A 24,895-nucleotide genomic window follows, 5' to 3' on the forward strand; every position below is an offset into this window, starting at 1 on the left:
CGAGGCTTAAAGTAAAGACAAATCTTTAATATGAATAATGTAAGTACTATTTCAATTTCTGAAGTAATCCCTAGACTTGTTTTTTTCTTTATTATGAAAGTTTTAGAATCATAAACAGCACTTAGCTGCCATTGGTACAGAATAATGTAAACTTTTATTGTTGCCTATTTTCTTTTCAGAAAATAATTTAATTTGTATAAATTACTGGGAGGTTTTTGAAGAAGAATGTGATTAAGTCAGTTAAAATTTGTTCAACATATTTCTTTTGTAAGGCCATATATGTATATGGCCTTACAAAATATGTATGTATGTATGTATGTATGTATATAAGTATATATAAAGTAGGTATGGCACATACACTCACACATATGCTGAATAACTGTGTATTAACATTTCTAGGCAGCCTTTCCAAATCACAGAAAGGCCAGATGTATGGGAATTGTAAAAAATCAGGATATGCATAAAAACTGTTCAAGTGCATAAAGCAGCCCCATCTGGAAGACATCTAACAGAAATGAAGTTGTACAAAACCATTCCATTGATAATAAAGCTAATTTTTATGGGTCTGACAAGTATGTAATTATGTTCAGTGGTGCTTTTCAGATTTTATCACAGTCAATAAACCGCAGTGGTAATTTCATTCCCATTTGACATATTTACATGGAAACATTTGATTGGAGGAATTAGTAACCCTGAAAGCCTTGATAGATATGTTTTAATGATCTGTGACCTCTGCAGTCCCTCATCTGTTTATTATTGCAACAGGCGAGAAGTCATTCCTGTGTGACCTTTGTGGCTTTGCTGGTGGGACACGTCATGCCCTCACCAAACATCGGAGGCAGCATACAGGTCAGTTAAACTCTTTTTTTATCCTTTAGTATGTTCTCTGCTGCAAAGAACTGTCATCCAGGATGCAGAATAAAACAAATCATATAGCACATTGCAATCCAAGGGGTGTGTCCCTTGACTGCTCATTTTGCCTTTACAAATTGATATGTAATCTTGGGTCTATATTGAATGTTTTTTTAAAGGAACTTGCTCTTTTTCCTTAAGATAATGAGATATCTTTAAGCAGGTGTCTCTGTAATTCATGACCTGCCTATTAGAAATTTGAGGTGCTTAGGTGGAACATTTTCTCCTGAGTCATTCTTTCAAGGCATATAGGATACCAGGTATGTTGTATAGAATATCCAGTGTTTCGTATTTGACTTAAGTCATAAAAGCACTAAAATTCAGTTTACGTTAATGTGTTCTGAGAGTGGCTTCTAAACTAGAGGACTGAAGTAGTCCCATATGTAATACCATTTTTAAAAAAAAAAGGATTCCAGGAAGTTACAGCTAGTTATTTTAGCTTCTTACTGAATAAATTGGTAGAAAGATGGAATTGTTGTTAAAGATAGAAGTGCCAAGTATGTAGAAGGACAGATCTTGCTGAATCAGCATGGCTTCTGTAGAGAGAAGTTTTGCCTCAGTAATCTTTTATAGATCTTTTGGAATGTCAGCAAGCTGGTGTGTAAGGCTGATTTGGTTGACATTGTTTACTTGGACTCTTTTTAAAAAAATAAAAAAAAATAAACCACGTCTTGACAAAGACCTGCACCAGAGATATTTGAGCCATATCTGAAATAATGAGAGAAAATGATAAAGTCTTTTATGAACCAATAACTGGTTAAATGATAGAAAGCAGAAAGCAGAAAAAAAGAACTGTTTTCACAAAAGGAGAGTATAAACTGGTTATTATACTAAAGTTATTCTTAAATTATTAGGAAGAACAATGATAGATTTACTTTGTTTGCAACACCAATTTATCTCAGGAAGCAAAACCAAAAAAGAAAGTGGTGAAGAGCTCTTGAAGGATCTCCGAAACTGGAGAAATAGAAAGAAAATGGTATTCAGTATAAGCAACTTAAGTAAAATTGCTTATGAAGGCGAAATATCCTCTCTTCACTTATGTACTGATGGAGTTTCAGTAGATGCAATTGACCAAAAATGATGTTGGATTGTGATGAAACTGTTGATGTGGTTGAAAAGAAGTCAGCTTCAGGGGTGAATCTTTGAAAAGAATAATAATTTTAAAGATCCACTCAATTTGCCAAAGAATTTATAAAATTATAGTTACTGCACATAATTGAAATTCTGCAAAAGTTTTTGATCATTTCTCTCAAAGAAGGTAGTGTAAAGTTGGAAAAGATATAGTCAAGAAGCTAGAGGAAATCCTCTGTTAAAAATGGTTTTTCATGATAGTAGGATCTTGGATTACAGGGCAGGATATGAACAACACAGGGAAGGCAACAAATGACTCATAAAGGGAAGAAGACTGTAGTTCTCTGGCATCTAGGCTCTTTAGAACATGAGTCCTGTTCATGTAGTTATTATAAAAATTATAACCATGGAAGTTGACATTATGTAATGAAGGTTATTTATCTTATGGAGGGTTGCAAATATTTCCTATCAACCTTGGGAGGTCAACTAAAAAATAGGATCATGTTTCATCTTCATGCTTAATGCTTATACAGGTGGTCCTCAACTTACGATCAGAATTGAGCCCAAAATTTATGTTGCTAAGTGAGAAATTTGTTAAGTGAGTTTTGCCCCATTTTACGCCTTTTCTTGCCACATTTGTTAAGTGAATCAGTGCAGTTATTAAACGAGTAAGTGTGAAAAATGGTCATGAGTCATATTTTTAATTCCGTTGTAACTTTGAACAGTTACTAATCGAACTGTTGTAAGTCGAGGACTATGTGTATTCTGAATAGTAAAAATGGGTTTTAATTGTAACAACATTGCATAATTGACAGGTTTTTGTCGGTTAGATTTTGTGTATATGGATGTACTGTATATGTATATGGCTTTTTGCATACACTCATTTGTTTGCTCAATAACAGAGTCCTTGCATTTGTTACTGCAAGAAATTGTAATATATGTATGAACACAGTATTTTCCTTCTTTAAGCACACTATTTAGATAGCTGATAAGTGTAGCGGCAGCCTGGTTTATCAAGTCAGATCTTATTCACATCACTTGAGAAGAGGCATGAATGTTTGAATTTAGCCCTTTGATTAATGTTGTGTTTAAGATGACTTGAACATTCTTTCAATGATGCTATGGTTATCATGTACTTCTCATGCACAGTTATTGCAGTCATCCAGTAATGGACATGGATGTCTGAATCAGTGTTCATGCATACCATGTATCAAAATGTTAACAATAGGGAACCAATTTTATATATTCCTCTATAGTGTGTTGAGAAATAGGAATATATGTACTGGAGCTCCACGTCTAATTTGCATTGCTTGTCAATGCATAATTACCATAATTTTAAAAAATTTGCATATTGTTGTGCAAATTGTGTTGTTCTCTGTGCCACCTCTATTGTGAAATTAGAAGTGGCAGTTCTTAGAGGCTTTCTAGATTATCATTGGCTGACAGAGATAACTGCTTTTATTTGGACTTCAGCTATAAAATGTTAAAAAATGTATGTACCGGCAGATAAAGGTCAGTTTCTTGGCAGGCTGTGAAATGTGATAAAGTTTTTCAGTTAGCTGGATTGACAAAAAGCCCTTGTATTATTAACCTCAGTTGTTCAAATTATGGGTAAGCCTTTTGAAACTATGAGATACAGAAATCATGAGATTGGAAGACACAACAAATGAGGTATATATTAAACCTAGCCTCTCTGAAAGTCGTATCATGCAGCTGCCATTTGTACAATTTTGTTTTTTGGTTTGCGAGCTAGAAATGCCATTGTTATTAAAATCCAATTTTCCCAGTTTGGGAACTAATTGTAATACCGGGAAAAGAATGATTAGTGAGATTTTAGATGTTTTACAGCCTGCAGTCTCCCCCCTCCCCATATTTAAAGGATGTTCCGCACGTTGTAATTTCTGTACAGAAGTAAAATGACTTGTATACTGTATAACAAAATGTTATGTGTCTCATAGATACCTACCATGAGTAGAAATCATGCTTGTGGCTATTACCCTGCATGTACACTCAGTTAAAAGAAGTCTGTCGATTGGATGAATGCCCCAGTGGATGATACACAAAATAAACTAGACAAGTGTCTCAAATGATTCTTCCCTCAGTGTAGCAATGACCTTAATTCTCTTCTAATGTACATATATTCTTCTCATAGTATCAAATTAAAGAATATATTATTCATAATGATAGTCATATTCACTCACTTTTATGGTATTTTTTTTTATTCTGAATTTTGAACAGCCAAAGTTTTCAACAAGGTTAGCCTTTTATTTGAATACTGAGTTTTTTCTGCTTTCATCTGTGCTGGTAGTGTTCATCGCAGTCATAATCACATATTGTTTTGTAGAACTTTAAATTAAATCCCTTGGCAAACCTGCGAGATAGTTCTGTATGCCCATATTATAAGGAGACTTGAAGCTGATTTATCAATGATTGGATTCACGTATTATGATATTATCCCATTAGTTGCTAAGTAAACCACAAGTGACTTGATTCACACCACATGCTAAGTATCGTATTTTTCGGAGTATAAGATGCTCCAGACTATAAGACGCACTTACCTTGTTGAGGGAGGAAAACAAGATATACGCTAGTACATGGATATGGGAAATAATATGAACTGTTACCAGTTTGGAACTGTTTTAAGTTTTTTTTCTTTGCATAGATTGGTATTGTAATCAGAATCAGTAAGTTATTCAGCATGCAATCTGTTAGATGTAAAGCTTCCCCCCCCCCCCCCGCTTTCTCTATTTTCCTTCAGGTAGCATTTTAATTAAGTTGGTGAAATGCTTTTTAAATTCCAGCTAATTGTTGATTTTAAACAGAAATTTTACAACAAAAGGAGACAAAGAAGAAAATAAGATGCATAAAACACTCACAATAACTCTGCCTCTGCCTCCTGGTTTGCCTTGTTGCAGCAAACAGCCTGCTTTAGTTTCATTTTCATTTTCAGCACAAGAAAAAAAAAATCTGCCTCCCAGCAATTTGCCTGCTTGCAGCAAGGAGCGGAAGCCCGCGTGGCAATAGGCAATGGCAATCCCTGCAGCCAGCTGAAGGTCGGGAGGGCGATCCAACTGACAATCAACTGCTTGTGCTAATCAAGCTGTTCTGAAGCTGAAATGGGCTGTTTTCCTATTCGTTGCTTGCTGCAAGGAGGTAGATTGCTGGGAGGCAGAGGCCAAAGGATGAGGGCCGGTGGGTGGGTGGGGCTATATTCTGATTATAAAACGTACCCAAGTTTTCACCCTCTTTGGGGGGGGGAAGTGCCTCTTATACTCCAAAAAATACGGTAGTTTAGCTTAGTCAATAGTACTTTACAAATCACAGTGGTTTACTTTGCACAAGATACCAAACATGTTTGGGGGTTGCATAGTATGTGAAATCAGCCTAAGTCCATGCAACTGAGGGGAAATGCATCTGTTTCTCCTGGATGCAATTCATGCCACCCCAGTTTATGTTCTATAGAGCAGTGGCCTCCAACCTTTTGGGTACCAGGGACTGGTTCCATGGAGAGAGTTTTTTCCCCGTGGATCAGAGGGGGTGTGGTTTTGTGTGCTGCCTGTATCCCACAGATGGGGCTTTGCTTGTTTGTGCGGCCCAGTGCCAGTGCACAGACCGGGGCTTGGGGGGCCCTGCTATAGATAACTTATTTACTTTATGTGTCCACTGAGACAATATTATTTCTTTTGCCTAAATATGGAAATATTTCTTCTAATTAAAATAATTGATTTTATGGAGTGAATTGTGAATTCAATTTGGCATTTATTTGTTTATCCCACCCTGGCACAGTATCTGAATGCAGGCATTTACAGGTTATAGATCACGGAGTCTACTTCCAGCTGGCCTGGGTTTATGTTTTATGTCACAACCAGAGGCTTGTTATTACTTTGCTATTAACTCTATACTATATAGGACAGTATCTTGGAGACAGAAGGATCTGTCTTTCTGGCATTTATCCACCTCTGTGGCACAAACAATCAGAGATGATTCTTTCAGAGAAAAATTACCTATTCCTCCTGCTTTCTTCCCCAAAAGCAGTACAATGTACCTTCCACCGGATTCAGTGTACTCGGGCTGATGCCATGTCTCTTTCCATCCTCTCTCCCCCCCCTGTCCACATCCCGCTTTCTTTTCCTTTTGTTTGTTGCACCCTGCTTCAGAACACCATTTGGTGTTTTGTGTTCTTTGACACAGCTGTCCTTGTACACAGAGTACCCAAGCAAATTATAGACAGGCTTGAAGGGGATAGGTATCAAAAGTGGTCTAAATGGCTTAAATAATTCCCTGCTGCAATACAAACTGTCTAGGGAGTTGACACAAAACATCTCCTGGTTCAAGATTTACTTTTATCACCTGTCACAGACCCTTGATTCAAGGGCAAGACAGCCGATCTTCACATGCAGTTTAGGAATCTTGGCCAGCTTAATAAGCCTCCCCACTCCCCTCATCTTCTAGGCATCAGGTGAATTGATATCCGCCAGAGTGCTTTTCTTGTCTGACAGATGCTTGACAATGGGGGAGGATTGACTTTGTGCTTTAAGGACTCTTTACTACTATCTCTCCAATTCTTTCATTTTTCATGCTTTGTATATTTTCCTTCTGCCATGGGTCTTTGGAACTATTTAGAAGAGTAGACTTTGAAGAGTGAATTTCTGAAGATTTTGGGATGTTCTTTCAGGCCTGGTTTTTTCAAAGAAGATTGCCTGTTCTTTGCTGATCTAGACAGGATTGTTGTCTTATACAATGTAGTTTGAGTATGGATTTTACTCAGATCGTGCACCTGAAGCAAAATCTGTATCCAAATTGGCCATTTTGGGTAATTGCTTTTTTGATAAAAATGTATGTTGCATATCCTTATTACAGGGTCCAGAGAGCTAACACCCCCCCCAGAATTTTTTTTAGAGTAGACCAGCAGCTGCTTAATGCACATTTTTAAATTATTTCCTCCCAAACAAAAACATTAAAAAATACACAGACCTTACCCTCCTTCTTGTTAGCCTCATTACTGTTTCCAGGTGCAGTTTGTTTCCACTCATGATAGAAAGAGACCTATGTATCATTAAAAGCATGAACAGCTAGTACGGATTCTAGCAAACAGATATTCAGGCAGATTGAAATTGCATAAAGGTAGTCCTTGAGTTACAACTGCAATTGAGTCCAAAATTTATGTTGCTAAGTGAAACATTTGTTAAATGAGTTTGCCCCATTTTACGATCTTTCTTGCTACAGCTGTTAAGTGAATTGTTGCAATTTTTAAGTTAGTAACATGGTTGTTAAGTGAATCTGGCTTCCCCATTGACTTTGCTTGTCAGAAGCAGTGGTGGGTTGCTCCCGGTTCGGTCCGGTTCTATAGAACCGGTAGTAAAACTGGTGGGAGGCTCCGCCCATCCGGTACAACATCATCATGGGTGATCTCCGCATGCGTAGAAGCTTCTGTGCATGCGCAGAAGCACGAGTGAAGCGAGTGCGTGCGGTCCTGTTGTGAACCGGTAGTAAAGGTAAGTACAACCCACCCCTGGTCAGAAGGTCACAAAAGCTGATCACATGACCCCAGACCCCATTGCAACTGTCATAACCATGAACCAGTTGCCAAGCATCTGAATTTTGCTTATGTGACTATAAGGATGCTGCAATAGTCGTAAGTGTGAAAAATGCTGATAAGTCACTTTTTTCAGTGCTGTTGTAATTTTGAACAGCCACCAAGTGAATTGTTGTAAGTCGAGAACTACCGGTATGCAATTTTTGCATATTTTTGGCAGTAATTTTAGTACAGTAGAAAATAGCAAGTAAGCACTACAGATCAGTCAAATGCAACTAGAAACCCTTAAAACTAAAATCTTTCCCACCATGTGGGTCTACAAAGAGCTATGCATCCTTCCATAGTTCCTTCAGAAATAGGTTTATGAAGACTTATAACGTATGATATATCTGATCGTTGGTTACAAATACTGTTTCATGGCTTATGAGATGTATAGATACTGTATATTGGTGATCATCTCTGCTAGGCATTTATTTCCTTGCTTGATACTTACATGTGGAAAATAAATAAAGTGTTATTCAAGATTGATGCTTAGAGGACATGTTTAAGAAGGTCATCATCATTTACTTTTTTTTACATTTACATTTTATTTATTTTATTTTATTTATTTATTATTTATTTATTTTATTAATTTATGTATATAAATTACATTACATTTACATATAATTACATTTATTTTACATTTACATTTTACATACATTACATTTTATATTTACATTTTACATACATTTACAGCATTTACTCCTGGTTTATTGAGATCTGCTGATTACTATGGTGTATTGTTCTTGAATTGTGTTTATGACACTGAGTGTTTAGTTTTGTAATTATTCTTGTGGTAGTTTTAGGTAATGGATGGTCTTAGAGAATGGCTGGCTGGCTGGAGAAGAATTCAAAATATATGATGGAGTTGTTGCATATCATAAGCCAGACAAGTAATGTATTACAGCATTATTTACATCTACCTATAATGTGCTTCTGAAGAAGATTCAAGGGGTCAGTTGAACAATCTTCATAATTCTTTTCCTCAAATACTGTCTTCGGTTCAGTGCAGATAAAACATTCCTTTTTTCTAACTTGCTACTCAGTTAGACCATTCCTTCATCTGGTCTATCTTTTTTCCTAGAGACGTTTGGCCTTTTATGCTATCCTTAATCAACCTAAATACCATCGTTAGCTACATTAACATATTGCTGACAGTGCTTTTGATCTTTTAATTATAAGTAATGAACCAGGTTCTGGATTTGGGATTAGGTAGATGCCTCTTACTGTCACAGGTTGTTACAATGAGTTGGGGAGTAAGGAAAGGGAAGGTAAGCAAGGGATATATGAAAATGAAACACACATTGAAACACCATCTCCTATTCTTCTGCACATGCATGCAAAGTCACAATACAAGTATGAAAGGCAGAACATAAATTGTGAAATTATGATGCATATTTCATCATTTGGGCCTAATTGTATAAGAACAAATGACTGTTATCCCTTGATTTCTTATGTTCAAATTCTCATATATTTTAAGCAAAATTTTATTTTAAACAATAAATGTTTAAAACATTTAGTTTAAACATTGGAAGAGTTCACTGCTGTTGCTCAATAGGGTTGGGAGGGAGGTGGGAGGAAGAGTATAAATAGAAAGATGATTGATCTACATAGCTAACAGAAACGCAAAAGTGTGTGTGTGTGTGTGTGAGAGAGAGAGAGGGAGAGAGGGAGAGAGAGAGAGAGAACACATGCACAGATGTATATAGAATAGAATAGAATAGAATAGAATTTTATTGGCCAAGTGTGATTGGACACACAAGGAATTTGTCTTGGTGCATATGCTCTCAGTGTACATAAAAGAAAAGATACCTTCATCAAGGTACAACACTTACAACACTTAATGAATATCAACTTTCATGAGGTATGGAGAACCTGATGACTATGAAAAGCCAAACTTCATGCAATCGCAATTCTGAGACAGTTATTATGAAGCTACAGAAATACTTCCAACAGTTTATGCCTTTGTTCAAAGAGTCTCATGAATTTTTGAAGACAGTGGCTTATGTGACCTACACAGATCCTGTTTGTGTGATCAGTTCCATTTGCTCATTTCAGTCTTGCACATCTAGGCATTTATAGGTCAACGTATTAAAGAGAGAAAATTTAATAATATATGTATTTTATCCAGATGAGTGGCTCACTTTGCGTTTCCATTTCTCATGTGAACTGCACTTTGACTTTTAATGTGCAGTTACAGTACTTGGCACTGAATTTAATGTAATATGTAGCCTTGTTCTTTCACCTCCCCCTCCAACCCAGTGCAAAAGAAGAAAAATATTCCATATCAAGTATGCTTTGTGCTTTTTCATTAAACTCTTATTAGGAAAGAATGTGATGTTTGAAGAGAATTGTTATTAACTTCTAACAAAGCCAGTATTTGTAGGAATGTTCAAAATCTAATTACACGAGATTTTCAGGGGTATGTTTTATTGGAAGTGAGCTCTCTCACCAACTTCCCTGAACACTGACCATTCTCTCTCTCTCAAAAAAATTGTCAATTTGTTCTTCATTCTTCCTGTATTGTTGGAAGAAGACTTTCATTTGTTTCAGATTAATCTCAGTGAATCCTCCTTATGGTCCTCTATAGTTTCTGCTCAAGATACTCTTCATTTGCATGCATACATTTCCCCTCTTCTGTTGCATACCGCCGTATGCACAGATCAGAAAACCATATATGACGATCTGGCTTTGAAATGCAATTCATACTCAGCCCCATTCCGTAACAAAACCTGTAAAGGCCTGTATATTGCTTTATTTGTTGGTTAACTTTTTAAAATGATTTTTAAAAAATTAAAATCACGGAAGCAATGGGCATTGAAAGCAATAATACCAGCAGGGTAAAACAAAATGAGCAGTAACATTAGAACATACTGAAAAATTGAATCTGCAGTTTTTTAAAAAAGTTGTCATCATCATCGTCATCATTATTATTATTATTATTTATTGGATTTATAAACCGCCCTTCTCCCGAAGGACTCAGGGCGGTGTACAGCCAGGATAAAAAAGAACAATATACAGTTAAAATACAATTAAAAAACTTATTATACAGTATGGCCGAAATAATTAAGAATTATGAATCTAAAAACCCCAATTAAAACTAGAAAGAAAATTTAAGATTTAAAATTCAACAATTTAAGAAAGCCCCGCACGAACAAACAAATATGTTTTCAGTTCGCGGCGAAAAGTCCGAAGGTCAGAAATTTGACGTAAACCAGGGGGGAGTTCGTTCCAAAGAGTGGGGGCCCCCACAGAGAAGGATCTTCCTCTGGGGGCCGCCAGCCGACATTGTCTGGCGGACGGCACCCTGAGAAGGCCCTCTCTGTGGGAGCGTACGGGTCGGTGGGAGGCATGAGGTAACAGAAGGCGGTCCCGTAAGTACCCAGGTCCCAAGCCATGGAGCGCTTTAAAGGTGGTTACCAAGACCTTGAAATGCACCCGAAAGGCAACAGGAAGCCAGTGCAGTCTGCGCAGGAGAGGTGTCACATGTGAGCTACGCGTGACTCCTCTATCACCCGCAGCTGCATTCTGGACCAACTGAAGCCTCCGAGTGCATCTCAAGGGAGCCCCATGTAGAGAGCATTGCAATAATCCAGGCGGGAGGTAACCAGAGCGTGAGTGACTGTGCATAGGGCATCCCGATCAAGGAAGGGGCGCAACTGGCGCACCAGGCGAACCTGGTGGAAGGCTCTCCTGGAGACGGCCGCCAAATGATCTTCAAACGACAGCCGTGCATCCAGGAGAACACCCAAGCTGCGCACTCCTCCTTTGGGGCCAATAACTGCCCCAACAGTCAGCTGCGGCTGCAGCTGACTGTATCGGGATGCCGGCATCCACAGCCACTCCGTCTTGGAGGATTGAGCTTGAGCCTGTTCCTCCCCATCCAGACCCGTCGGCCTCCAAACACCGGGACAGCACTTGACAGCTTCGTTGGGGTGGCCGGGGTGAAAAATACAGCTGAGTATCATCAGCGTACAGTTGATATCTCACCCCAAAGCCACTGATGATCTCACCCAACGGCTTCATATAGATGTTGAACAGGAGGGGTGAGAGAATCGACCCCTGCGGCACCCCACAAGTGAGGTGTCTCGCGGTCGACCTCTGCCCCCCTGTCAACACCGTCTGCGACCGGTCGGAGAGATAGGGGGAGGACCACCGATAAACGGTGCCTCCCACTCCCAATCCCTCCAACCGGTGCAGCAGGATACCATGGTCGATGGTATCGAAAGCCGCTGAGAGGTCTAATAGGACCAGAGCAGAGGAATAACCCCTGTCTCTGGCCCTCCAGAGATCATCCACCAACGCGACCAAAGCTGTCTCCGTGCTGTATCCGGGTCGGAAACCGGACTGGAACGGGTCTAGATAGACGGCTTCATCCAGGTACTGGGGTAGCTGCCGTGCCACAGCACTCTCTACAACCTTCGCAGTGAAGCGAAGGTTGGAGACCGGACGGTAATTACCTAAAATAGCTGGGTCCAGGGAAGGCTTCTTGAGGAGGGGTCTCACCACTGCCTCCTTCAAGGCGGCAGGGAAAACTCCCTCCAACAAAGAAGCGTTGGTAATCCCCTGGAGCCAGCCTCGTGTCACTTCCTGGGAGGCCAGCACCAGCCAGGAAGGGCACGGGTCCAGTAAACATGTCGTAGTATGCAGCCTCCCCAGCAACCTGTCCACGTCCTCGAGAGTCACAGGGTCAAACTCATCCCAAATAACCTCCACAAGACGCGACTCCGCCCTCCCACCTGGATCATCCCAATTTCGGTCCAAGCCGTCCCGGAGCTGAACGATTTTGTCGTATAGATAACCACTAAACTCCTCGGCACGGCCCTGCAGCGGGTCATCCGCACCTCCTGATGAAGGAGGAGCGGGTCACCAACCAGGGCGGCCGGGCGGTTATCTGCCGACGCAATGAGGGTGGAAGCATAGGAACGCCTCGCCTCCCTCATTGCCACTAGGTAGGTCCTAGAATAGGATCTAACTAGTGTTCGGTCAGCTTCTGAGCGGCTGGACCTCCAGACGCTCTCTAGGCGTCTTCTCCGGCGTTTCATCTCTCTCAGCCCCTCGGAGAACCAAGGGGCCGGGCGAGGCCTACGCCGGGTCAGAGGCCGCAAGGGCACGACACGGTCCAAAGCTCCAGCCGCGGCCCGTTCCCAGGCCGCAACTAGCTCTTCAGCCGTGCCGTGGGCCAGGTCCTCAGGAAACGGCCCAAGCTCCGTCAGGAACCTCTCCGGGTCCATCAGGCGCCTGGGACGGAACCAACGCATTGGCTCCGTCTCCCTGCAGTGGTGGATAGCGGTCCGAAAGTCTAGGCGAAGGAGAAAATGATCTGACCATGACACCGGTTCTGTTTCTAAGTTGTCTAATACCAGATCATTTCGCCACTGACCAGAGATATAAATCAGGTCCAGTGTGCCACCCCCTGTGTGCGTGGGGCCATCAATTACCTGGATCAGGTCCAAGGCCGTCATGGAAGCCTGGAACTCCCGAGCCGCTGTCGATGACAAGCCCGTCGATGGCAGGTTAAAGTCCCCCATGACTATCAGTCTGGGGGTCTCCACCGCCACCCCGGCGAGTACCTCCAACAGCTCGGGTAGGGCTGTGGTCACGCAGCAAGGAGCCAGGTACGTGATCAACAAGCCCATCTGATCACGATGGCCCCACCTCACAAAGAGGGATTCACAACCGGCAATCTGAGGAACAGTGGCCTCCCTCGGCTCTAGACTTTCTCTAATGACAACCGCTACCCCCCCACCCCTACCTTGGGCTCTCGGCTGATGAAATGCTCGGAAACCTGGTGGGCATAGCTCCACAAGGGGAACCCCCCCCTCCGGGCCCAACCAGGTCTCCGTAATGCCCATAAGGTCCGCGGCTTCCCCCTGAATAAGATCACCAATCAGGGGGGCCTTATTGACCACGGACCGGGCATTACATAACATCAACCGGAGACCAAGGCTCTGAGGACCATGGCCCCCCGGGGAACGGGTGAAGACTGAGGACGGAGCACGTGATCGTTTTGAGACACCGAGCACGTGCTCCCAACACTTGATATGGCCCCCCGCTTCCGCCATATCTGCCTCTCCCACTTACCGTACAGATGGAACGATTCTCCACTCCTGGAACGAACCCATCCCCCTCTGCCTTCGGACCAGATGGTAAAATGCCGCGAACAAGCACAGGGGCTAAATCCCTCCCCGACGGGTTATTCCCCCCACCCGTCATATCCCTCCCTCCCCTTAAAAGACCCCTTTTAAAAAACCTATTTAAAAATCCCCAGAAACTCTTCTTAGCTGCATGCCACCTCTCTGGGTCCCAAGACCCTTCGTTGAGGTAAGCTCTTGATAACCTAGAGGGCCATTCCTGCGAGGCGGGGGAACCTCGCAGCCGTAATAGTTCGGTGGATGAGTATCTCATGAAAGAATAATTTTTAAAAAGTTAAAATCACGGAAGCAGTGGGCATTGAAAGCAATAATACCAGCAGGGTAAAACAAAATGAGCAGTAACATTAGAACATACTGAAAAATTTAATCTGCAGTTTTTTAAAAAAGTTGTCATCATCATCGTCATCATCATCATCATCATCATAGTCATTGTCTATCCACTGCAGGATGAAGGTCTCGTCTTCATGTTTCTAACCAATATGGTCTTGAGTTTTCCTTTGCCAATTGGGCCCGCAATACTTGCTGATGTTGTCACTCCATCTTGCTTTAGGTCTCTTTTGTGGACGCTTTTTATCAAGTGGAATCCATTGAGAGGAATCGTAGGGGAAAAAAGTGCAAGCATTAATTTAATTAATTAATTGACTGCATTCTATGAGAGAGAGAGAGTCAGTACGGCGTAATGGTTAAGATGCTAGAGTAAGATGGAGGAAATACAGATTCTAGCCCCTCCCTTAGGCATGAAAATCAATTGGATGAGCTTGAGCCAATCTCTCTCTGTCTCTGTCTCTCTCTAAAGCATTGTCAAGGTCTGTGACACGCTGGATTGAGGGGCGGAGGAGAAGCTCGAAGTTGGATCATGTACTGGTCATGCACAACACTTTGCATGTAGGATCACATTCTCTGCTTGAGGATAGGCAGATGGTATTTGGAGTCTTGGCAACACTTAATGGGCACAAAAGAAGAGACATTTTTCTCTTTGTCAGAGTTACAAAAAGTATAGTCTACTTTCAAATCCCTAGAGATTCTTTCCTATTCTGCCTTATTCTAGGTTTGTTAGCTTTGCACTAGCTATTGAGAGCAATTGGAACAGCATCAGCTTGCACATTATTACTACTTATATTGCACATTATTACTACTACTAAAAAAAGAAATCTGATTTATCATTTCATGAGAATATGGCCCCTGAATTGATGTTTACTGGAGAGTAATTGCCATCAATACGTATTTGAAAGTAGGGAATATTTTTTTTTGTTCGAGAATATAATATCCTTTCAAGAACATTATTGCAGTCATCCATTCTCCCACTAACATACACATACGCGCACACCTTTAAGAAATCATGGAAGTGAATTTTTGAAAGTGACACATGTTATTTCTCCTGTTACTTTTACCCAGTATCTTCAACACAGATTAGCATATTAAGGCTATGTGCAAATTATTTGTAAATGTGCAAATTAGGTTGTTTAATATATGCATAAACTTGGCAGAGCCACTTTGCTATAAAGGAAATTTTATATTAAGCTGTTGTTAAAGGTATACTAGCAGAACTGCTCTCAAGAGCTATCTTTGATTCAGAGTAAGGAGTGGATTATTTGGGGCTAATACGATGCATGCTCTTATTTTCTCTTTTTCTGATTGAGCTACTGCCATTATTTTGTTCATCCAGTCTCTTTTCAGTCAAATTCTTCTAGTTATCCACATGCATTATTGTGTGATAAATTGTTGAACATCTGTTCAGTTTGAAAACTAACTCAGTCCTGTCTTTTGAAATTATGTTGGCTTGAAATCTGAAGTGGGAAAAGACATTCACATTCACACATGGAGGCCTACCTGGAGATAAGATTCAAAATATAACATCACAATTTTTTAAAAAAAATAATAATATTACAGTGAATCTATTTTATGGTCTAGGCACTGTATATTAGCATACACATTCAACCACATAATACTACTAGTTAATGATAAGTTATTCATAAAGAATCTGTTACTATGTTTCAAGTTGTAATTGATCTCCACCATATTGTTTGCTAAAAGCAGATAAACATTCAATAGAATAGCATATATGCAAATTAATTCATAGCAGATGATTTGTATGGCTGCTAAATACATACAATTTAACACAACTAGTGATTTTATGGAAATGACAAGCCACAGTGATAACAGAATCATTTAAAGCCAGAGAAAAACAGTTAATGTCCATAATACACACATTGAAGTAAGTAAAATAATTTGCAGTTAAATTGTATATTTTTTTTAAAACCTTCCATTTTTCACTCTTGTTAGATCTCAGTTAAACATTAAAAAGAATAACCTTGCTTTTTCTACTTCTAAAAATGAATCACTTTTATTTATTTATTTTTCAGGAGAGAAGCCATTTAAATGTGATGAATGTAACTTTGCCTCCACAACCCAGTCCCATCTGACCCGACACAAACGTGTACATACTGGGGAAAAACCCTACAGATGTCCTTGGTGTGACTACAGGTATGGAGATTGATAGTGACAATGTAGAATTGGCAGAAGATCTGATTAGTCAGAGGGTTTCACACAAACTGACAAATAATGTATATTGTAATGACATCCTCATTGGCACAGAATTTAACAGCATTCAGAAAGGACTCTTTTGTCCCGTTGTGTGTGTGTGTGTGTGTGTGGAGGGGGGAAACCTTGTTTAGAAGACTTTTATATGAATCACAGAAGTGCTAATGCTGCTTATTTCACAGATGCTGTGAAGTCTGTTAGAATTCTCTGTGGAGGGACTGTTGATCTGCATTGCCTTTTCAGATCAGGTGCAGTTTTGAAAACAAATGTTTGAGTTGCAGCCATGACACTAAAAAAGAAAGTCTCCAAAGAATTAACAGGCCCATTGTCCATTAAATATTTTAAACTGAAGCACCTGCCTGTCACTTTAACAATACGGATTTCGTTTATTTGCTATAGTGTTGTTGTTCCCAGCATTTCGTCCTCCCCATGGTACCACTGAAAATATTCTGCATGATTCATAGCCAGGAATTGATATCCTTGTCTTAATTAGGAGAGGAATTGAGGGGCTATGGTTTTGCTATCCTTTCCAAGTGATATTGAAACACAGCTTGTCCTTTACAGATAATAGAGGTCACTTCTTCCATGAGTGGAAATGTTAATCCCAAAATGTTCTTGCTGATCTTAACTTGCAGTTTAAGTTGTTTTAAAACTACCTGGGAATGTTGACTGGGATGGAGATAGAAAGATGACAAGAAAGGAAAGAGTTTATATCCTCTTTTTCATGTCCTTATTATCCCATGTTCAGCTCAATAGTAAATTATGTGATTTCTTACAACTAATTCTCTTTCACATACAGTCTTTGTTGGGAGGGGAGAGGGGGGGGACACAGAATTTGTAACCTTAGAAATGAACTGACTTTAAACAAAAGTCAAATTCAGTTCTTGGGAATGTATTTTGTACCATACAATGACATTTTAGCAACCAATTTTTCACAAAAAGTAGAACTCTGACTTATTTTAAATCACTAATACACCTTTAATAAAGAGCTACTAATGGTACAGAGGCAGCATTATGTAAGCTGCCCTCTGCTTGGTGATTTGTTTTGCTTTGTTTGTACTATTTTGTGAAATAGAAACAGAAACAAAGAGAAAAAGAAACAAAGAGGCTTCTTTATAGATTAGAAATTTAAAAAGTCAGATTTGCAAACTGCATTGATTTTACAAATGTATCTTTCTAAAAATATGTAAAGGCTATACCTAAAGGCAAATAGCATGCATAATAATTTTTAATATATGTATGTGTGCTGAAATATAATATGCATTTATAATGTATTATAACCTAATTAACGATGCCTGGTACAATACCTCTGATATCAAAGGCAGAAGGATTGCGTATTTTCAGTGATACTAGAGAAGCATTTCACTGAGACTAGTTTTGTTACGTTAGATGTTTTTCCTGGAGAATCCATAGTTTCTATTTATTTTGTAAGTATTTATACTTCTTAAAGTAAAAGCCCATATTGCAATATGTTCTTCTATGCATGCCAAAGTAGTTAGAACAAAACCAACACTGAAGATGTTATTTTTCAATTAAATCAATTTCAGATTATTTTATATGCTAACAAATGTTGTTTCTTAGTATGGCAGAGAACATATTCACTTTTACCTAAGCCTCTATTAAGGAACATATAAAACATGTACTAGTTATATCATTATAACCAATGTATCATTGTTAATCTTTATCTTCCAATAGTTCACTCGCGTTTTGCAGGTAATAGTTTCTTATTTACAAATAGTCTTAAATTTATTTATTTCCAGGCAGAAGGGTGCATGAATGTTTAATAATGGTCATATGAAATAATGACTAAGTTGAAAATAACAAAAGTAGAATAACTTTTTGAACAAAAATATGAAGAACAAATCTTCCACCATAAACTTGTTCTCATCTTGCTTAAACTATTTCCATATGGATCAATGGTTGATACTTAACAATATTTTAAAGATAACAAGGTAATAGGTAACTAACTACAAGATACATATGAAATAGAAATCTGGGTACACTGTACCTAATCCAAAGTATCATACTTGATGTTGTGCATAGATAATTGTATTTTTCATTCACTTATTCTGGTGGTAGTGCCTATGGATATTTCTTTAAGAAAACTTAAAGAATTTCTGGAATGGTGTTCCATGTTGCATAAATAAATGGTACCCAATGAGAAGGCTTGAAATACCTAATGTGTCATGCCCCCATCGGAGCCTGGATCTGTGGAGGAAGACGAGACGGAACTGGAGCAGACGGAGATCGAGGGGGCGGTTTTTTTGCCTTGGGAGGAAAATGGGAAGGAGCAGGCCCAGTCAGGCTAGGGCCTTTCAGGATTTGGATGGCTTTTAAGCAGGAAGGAAGGGGGTCAGGATGACCAAGAGAGGCTAAGCAGTGAACATGACAGACATAGCTCAGGCGATGAGCAAGGACCCCTCCTGATCCTCAAGCACGGAGAGTGAAGAGAAGGCAAAAACAGTGCAAACTGACCCAAATACTCGGGAGGAGAGTGCCCCACCCCTCTTCACAAGGCACACCTTGGGAGTGAGACTTAAGGAGATGCTGTGGGGAGGGGCATTTGTCAGGAACAAATGCTGAATTCCTGGAATGTTGAGTGCTGATGTTTGAACTTTCCTGGATTCCTTGCATTCTTTCTGGATTTTTTGCTTTGCAGCCATGGGTGCTCACACTGTTGGGCTGGACTATTTGCAGTCAGAGGCTGCTTGAGAGGGGTGTGTGTGTGTGTGTGTGTGTGTGTGTGTGTGTGTGTGTGTGATCACCTTGCTCTGGGACTTGCCAGAAATGTGGGAGCGTTTGGGAAAATTTGGAGTAATAAAAGGGCAGCTTGAACTGCCAGCTGCCTGTGTTACCTCTGTGCCATGACCCAGGTCATCACATAATGTACAAATTTCCATCTCATTGAAACAGCCTTATTGGTGTGATCGTGATAGTGGTATTAAAATATATAAATATTTATGGTAATTTTACCTTGTTTTGTTTTATATGCTGGTACCAATTATTGAATGCCAGATTGGGCTGTAGAAAACCACTGTCATCTATGACAATTCTGAGTAAGAACTCCAGTAACTCTCCTTCACTGAGAGTTAAATAGGAAAGAGGTAATTTGTTCCAGTTTTCTTGTTTGGTTACTGTGGCATATACAACCAATATAGACCTGAGAGGGAAGAGATACCCATCTTGTGTCTGTTCCATCTTCATTTCTGCTAGGGTAAAATTTAGACTAGAAATAAATGAAAAAGCTTAATTCTTCTTATAACTTTGTGTATTAGAAAAAATATATCAGAGACTCAAATGTAGTTATCTATAATAATATATTAAAAATAATAATCTCTGCAGCACTGCTTTGTATATAGTACAATATACAAATAATTGTTGCATCTTATTTATACTTGCTCTCTACAATTTCTGGGCCTCTATTAGAGTTGCTGTTTCAAATGCTGACCTTTATATGATGTTTATGATTTTATAAATTTCAGCCAGTTCTTCTATTATAATTTAAAGATCAACAATAGGTTTCAAGTCCAGACAAACTGAATCGTCAATATAACATTTGGAAAAGTCATCTGGGGTTAAGGTTAGGATTGGGTCTCTGGGAGGTGTGGCCTCAAAATCAACATGGTGGTTCAACTCAGAGCTCCTCCTTATACCTCTGGAACCAGGTATATGGTTCCCGAAATGTCGTAATTATATTACATGGTAAAGCACCATTGGAAATGGAAAAGTCATCTGAGGTTAGTGTTATAATTTGGCCCCCATGAGGTCTCCCCTTAAAACCAATGTGGCAGTTCAATGCCAAGAGTCTTCTTATGCCTAGGGGATCAGTTTGCTTTATAGTTGGCCCACTGAGACATCCTCTGCACATTGCATGGGAAAACCCCATTGGAAATGGGAAAGTCATTGGGGTTAGGATCAGGTCCCCCATGAGGTCTGGCCCCAAAACTGACATGGCGGTTCAACTCAGAGCACTTCCTTATACCTAGGGGACCAGTTTGCTTTCTATTCAGCCTCTTGAGACATCGCCCATCTTTTTTGTGAGAAGAGGAATAAGTTAATTGCATTGCTTGCATAGCATACTATATATAAATATCCCAATGGGGATTTTTAAAAATTGTCTGATTCTTATTATGCTTTCTTTTCTTGCTTAGAGCCAAGTATCAATATGGTAACTACCTTGTAAAGAAATATTTAGAGGAAATCATGATTATCTCTTAAAGCAGCCTATCCAGTTGTGTGTGATTTTGTAATCTCCTCTCTTCAACTCAACTCCTCAACTCCTCTCCTCTCCTCTCCTCTCCTCTCCTCTCCTCTCCTCTCCTCAACTCTATTTATCAAATCACATATCAAGGATAGGATGGATAAATATGTTAATTTTTTAAAAAATCATGCAACTTAATAGCAGCAAAAAAAATCCTTTAGATGCTTTCTGGCAATCTGCATGAACAGATTTATATCAAGCAACTTTCAGAAAAATAAAACAGATGTTATAAAAGTTATAAGATGAATTCTGTGTACAATATTATACTCCATATCTTTCTATTACCATATTTTATATTCTGCATTGTATTAGCATATTAGCTCTGCTTTTCTTTCTCATTTAATCTGTGGATGGTTTTGATCCATTGCTTCTTGTTTTCTAAACAATTTCTTATAGATTTCATTTTTCATCTAATATTTCCAGAAATACTTACCCAACAATCCTGATCTCTATATTTAAAATAGGAGCATAAGATTAAATTGGACTAGTCATCTATTTTAATCTTATGCTTCAATTTTAAATATAGCAGAGCATTTGGGTTTAGGCCACAGTACCAGGAATGTCATTCATTATTTTACAAATTTAATGCAGAAATGTACTTGCTTCCTACTAGTTTTTTATCAATAAGGTGTTCATATTCATTCCATACTCTTTGGAAGCTGCACGAGATCCAACTGCTCCATATCTGTTCCATACTGCTTTTGGCAATTGCTCAAAACACACAACACAATCACTACACCATTGTGTGTGAAGTGGATATCATAGTGATGAAGCAAAAAAACTTCAACACAATTCAACTTTCTATATTTTATGCGTTAGCACTTGTTTGGATAGCTGATTTCATGTTTTCTCCTTTTATAAATATGAAAATGCCCATCTTAAACAAATTTAGAGTGGCATTTTTACTATTTTTGTTCCAAAGAAAAAAAGATAGTTGATTTCTGTGTATATTATATATGCTAATACTTCTGTAAAATAATACTGTAAAAGAGTATCATTCCCAATATTTTTTTTTCTTGCTGTCCCTCGGAGGCTTCTAGATTGGTAATTCAAGTTTTTCCAAGTTGATTTTTTGATTAATTGTAAAGCGGTCTTCAGAATAATTAGAAAATATTTATCTTTTAACTCAATTCATAACATAACATAACATAACATCAGAGTTGGAAGGGACCTTGGAGGCCTTCTAGTCCAACCCCCTGCCCAGGCAGGAAACCCTAAACAAAAATTCAGTTTTTGTGTTCAAGATGTATAGTGTATATGCATTTATGTTTTTCTGAGATCATGATATAGGTGCTTAGTGTGGGGTTTAAAAAACTATAAATTTGTTTTGTGGTATAATTATAATTGTGATAATAATTAAAACGTAAATAAGCCCTGAGTTCACCATGTAATTAGTGTAACCATTTTGAAAATCAAATGACCGTACTAACTTTCCACATAAGAATCAAAATAAACATGTTTATGGTTCTTTAATCTCTATTCCCATTATGGAAGGATCACATAGTTATCTTTAGGGATGGTCAGTCTACATGGAATATCTCTGGACAATCCCTCGTGTAGTAGTTAGCTTTTATTTTATATACATGGCGGTAGAAATGCAAGCCTTGCTAAGAAAAACATAAACTATCTTTTGACAGTACTATTTTGGCAGTATTCCCCAAGCGGTTGAGCTATTATCATGTAATGAAGTTGTTGTGTGTGTTTTCTAACTCTGTGGAGATAATGTTGCAGCTTGCCTTTTGTTTTGTTTTCTTCCACTATCAAGGTTTCAGAAAGAAAAAGATGGATATTACTGTTTCACACCTGCCTCTCAGTCTAAAGGGGACTTTAAAATAGCTAACTTTCAACCATTGTTAGGCTTCTTTAGATTTCTAGTAAAAAAAATAATAATTGAGTTTATTATGGATAAGATATATAAAAGTTTCTATGGGGTAGCGGACTGCAATATGACAAAAGGAGAGCAAAATGTAAAATTAAAATACTCGATAAAATTCTATTTAGATTTTTATATAAGAAATTTATAGAGGAATTAAACTAAGATAATGGTTATGGAATTAATATTCTTTTCATGGGGAGTATGTTTATCTCTATGAATAACAAGTTGCTGTTCCTTAAACCCTTTAAATTGTCTTTTATATTGTCAGAATAATTCTGCTGCCTAACCTACCTACCTCTCTCCCCCCCCCCCTCATACACACACACTAGAGAGTTATAAATTTATGGAACACATAACTCATTTAAGCATATACTTACACAAAGTAGAGATACTTAATAGATATACAGTACCCACAGCTATTTAGAATTATATACAGATGATAAGCAACTTGGTCTCTTTCTCTCTCCGCCCCTTCCCTTCTTTTTCAACTAATGGCAAGTGGCAACAGGCATTTTGAACTATTGCTGAATGAAGCAACAGACTTCTGTTTTGATTAACAAATTGAGTTAATCAAACCAAATAGAAAAACTACACAAACATAAATATTAAAAATTGTTTGGGGAATGTTAATCTCAAGTGGGATTAAAAAATAAATTTCCATATTACATTTATATATCTAAATAAGTTTTTCTTATCTACAGTAATTAGAAATTACTTTGTTTCTATAACTAACCATGAAAAACAAATGTGAGTAAAATCTTCAACTAAAAGATTCTTCAGCAGTTTTTTCAGTCCGTGTTATTTCACATACCGTACTTTTAAATACAATTGATCCAAAATATAAGAAGACGCTAATAACAAAAATTGAATTAATACATTTTTGTTGTGCTATTTTGTAAGTCTGGAAAAGGGACAACAGAAGACATAAGATAGATTATGTAATTGGAAATAATTACAAATGATTCCTATAAAGAAATGTATTATATAGGTAGTGCTCAATTTACAAACACAACTGAAGCCAAAATGTATGTCGCTAAGTGAGAAATTTTTTAAAGTGAGTTTTGCCCCATTATGCAACTTTTCTCACCAAATTTGTTAAGTGAATCACTACAGTTCTTAAATTAGCAACATGGTTGCTAAGTGAATCTTGTTTCCCCATAGACTTTGTTTATCAGAAGGTTGCAAAAGCTGATCATATGACCCTGGACGCTGTGATCATCATAAATCTGTTCAGCATCTGAATTTTGATCATATGTGACCATGGGGTTGCTGCAATAGTCATAAGTGTGAAAAATGGCTGTAAAGCACTTTTTCATTGCCATTGTAACTTCGAACTTCACTAAACGAACTGTTGAAAGTCTAAGTCTATCTGTATACCCTGCAAAATGATTAAATAATAAGATAGAATAGGTAGAAAGGCCTCTCAGAATGTAAATCAACCTTAGAGTTAAATTTATCTTAACTGCATCTGTGTTACTATCAAATCTCAAAACAATGTTAAATCATCCATCGAGTTTATTTTTTGTTTGCTTCAAAAATCACATGAAATATCAAATCAAATAAAGAAATCAGAATGCAAGCTAAAGCCCCAATGTTTAGACTTGTCTCAGTTACTTCTATTTTCTTCAATTTATAGAGTAACCAGACACAATACGAAACTTGTGTATCCATTAAAGGAGTTTTAAGAAGATAAATTCCTGGTCTGCAAAATTTTTGTATCACCTACAAAAATAGAGAATCATCCCTAATATTATTACACCATTCTCTAACCTGTCATTAGTCTCATGACAGGATGTCTGATTATTTAAAAAAAAACAGCAACTCAAAATGAGTAGGGTGTCTTTGGGGAACTCTGAAGGCTTTCAGTGATGATATATCACAGATGACCAGTATATGTATGTGAAACTGGGATCTAGGGATCTATTGGATTGCAACTACTGCATAGGACAGTCATTGCGTACCAAAAGCATGGCGAGCGTGAGGGGGTTGCTTGCGCACATGCCCACACCCATAATTCAATGTGCCCCGCCCCTTGCACATGCGTGTGTGACCTCCCCCCTGCTTTTGGCACGCGATGGCACGGTGGGCCTGGCAGGCCCGTTTTTCATTCTCCACAGGCTCTAGAGGCTTTCTTGGAGCCTGGGGAGGGCAAAAACGGCCTGGAGGCCCTCCGGAGACCGGAAGCAGCCCATTTCTCGACTTCCAATGGGCCCAGAAGGCCTGAAAATCAGCTGGCCAGTGCACACACGTGCGCTGGAGCTGAGCTAGGGTAATGCTCATGTGCCCACAGATATGGCTCCGTGTGCCACTTGTGGCACACATGCTATAGTTTCGCTATCACGGGCATAGGAGCTTGCCTGCTGGAGTTGCTTTTTACTTTTTAACAGTTATTATTTTAGTATTAAAAATAGCATCATCTCCTGCACAGTTTGAATTAACCATTTGGGAAACCTTCCCCATCTTAAGTTTTCTATAAAAACTCTTTTCTTTAAGAAATGCTGTAA

General features: G+C 38.7%; 1 protein-coding gene across 2 annotated transcripts in view; it reads left to right on the plus strand.

Moving 5' to 3' along the window:
- The window catches only part of ZNF407 (zinc finger protein 407), a 378,474-nt gene that overhangs the window by 233,073 nt on the left and 120,506 nt on the right, over nt 1-24,895 (plus strand). For both annotated transcript variants that reach the window (XM_058177856.1, XM_058177855.1), the window contains exons 6-7: nt 766-849; nt 16,077-16,197. In XM_058177856.1, the coding sequence (XP_058033839.1) occupies nt 766-849; nt 16,077-16,197 (205 nt within the window). The remainder of the gene's footprint in view (nt 1-765; nt 850-16,076; nt 16,198-24,895) is intronic.

Source organism: Ahaetulla prasina, chromosome 3, assembly GCF_028640845.1.
Source record: "Ahaetulla prasina isolate Xishuangbanna chromosome 3, ASM2864084v1, whole genome shotgun sequence".
NCBI lineage: Eukaryota > Metazoa > Chordata > Lepidosauria > Squamata > Colubridae > Ahaetulla > Ahaetulla prasina.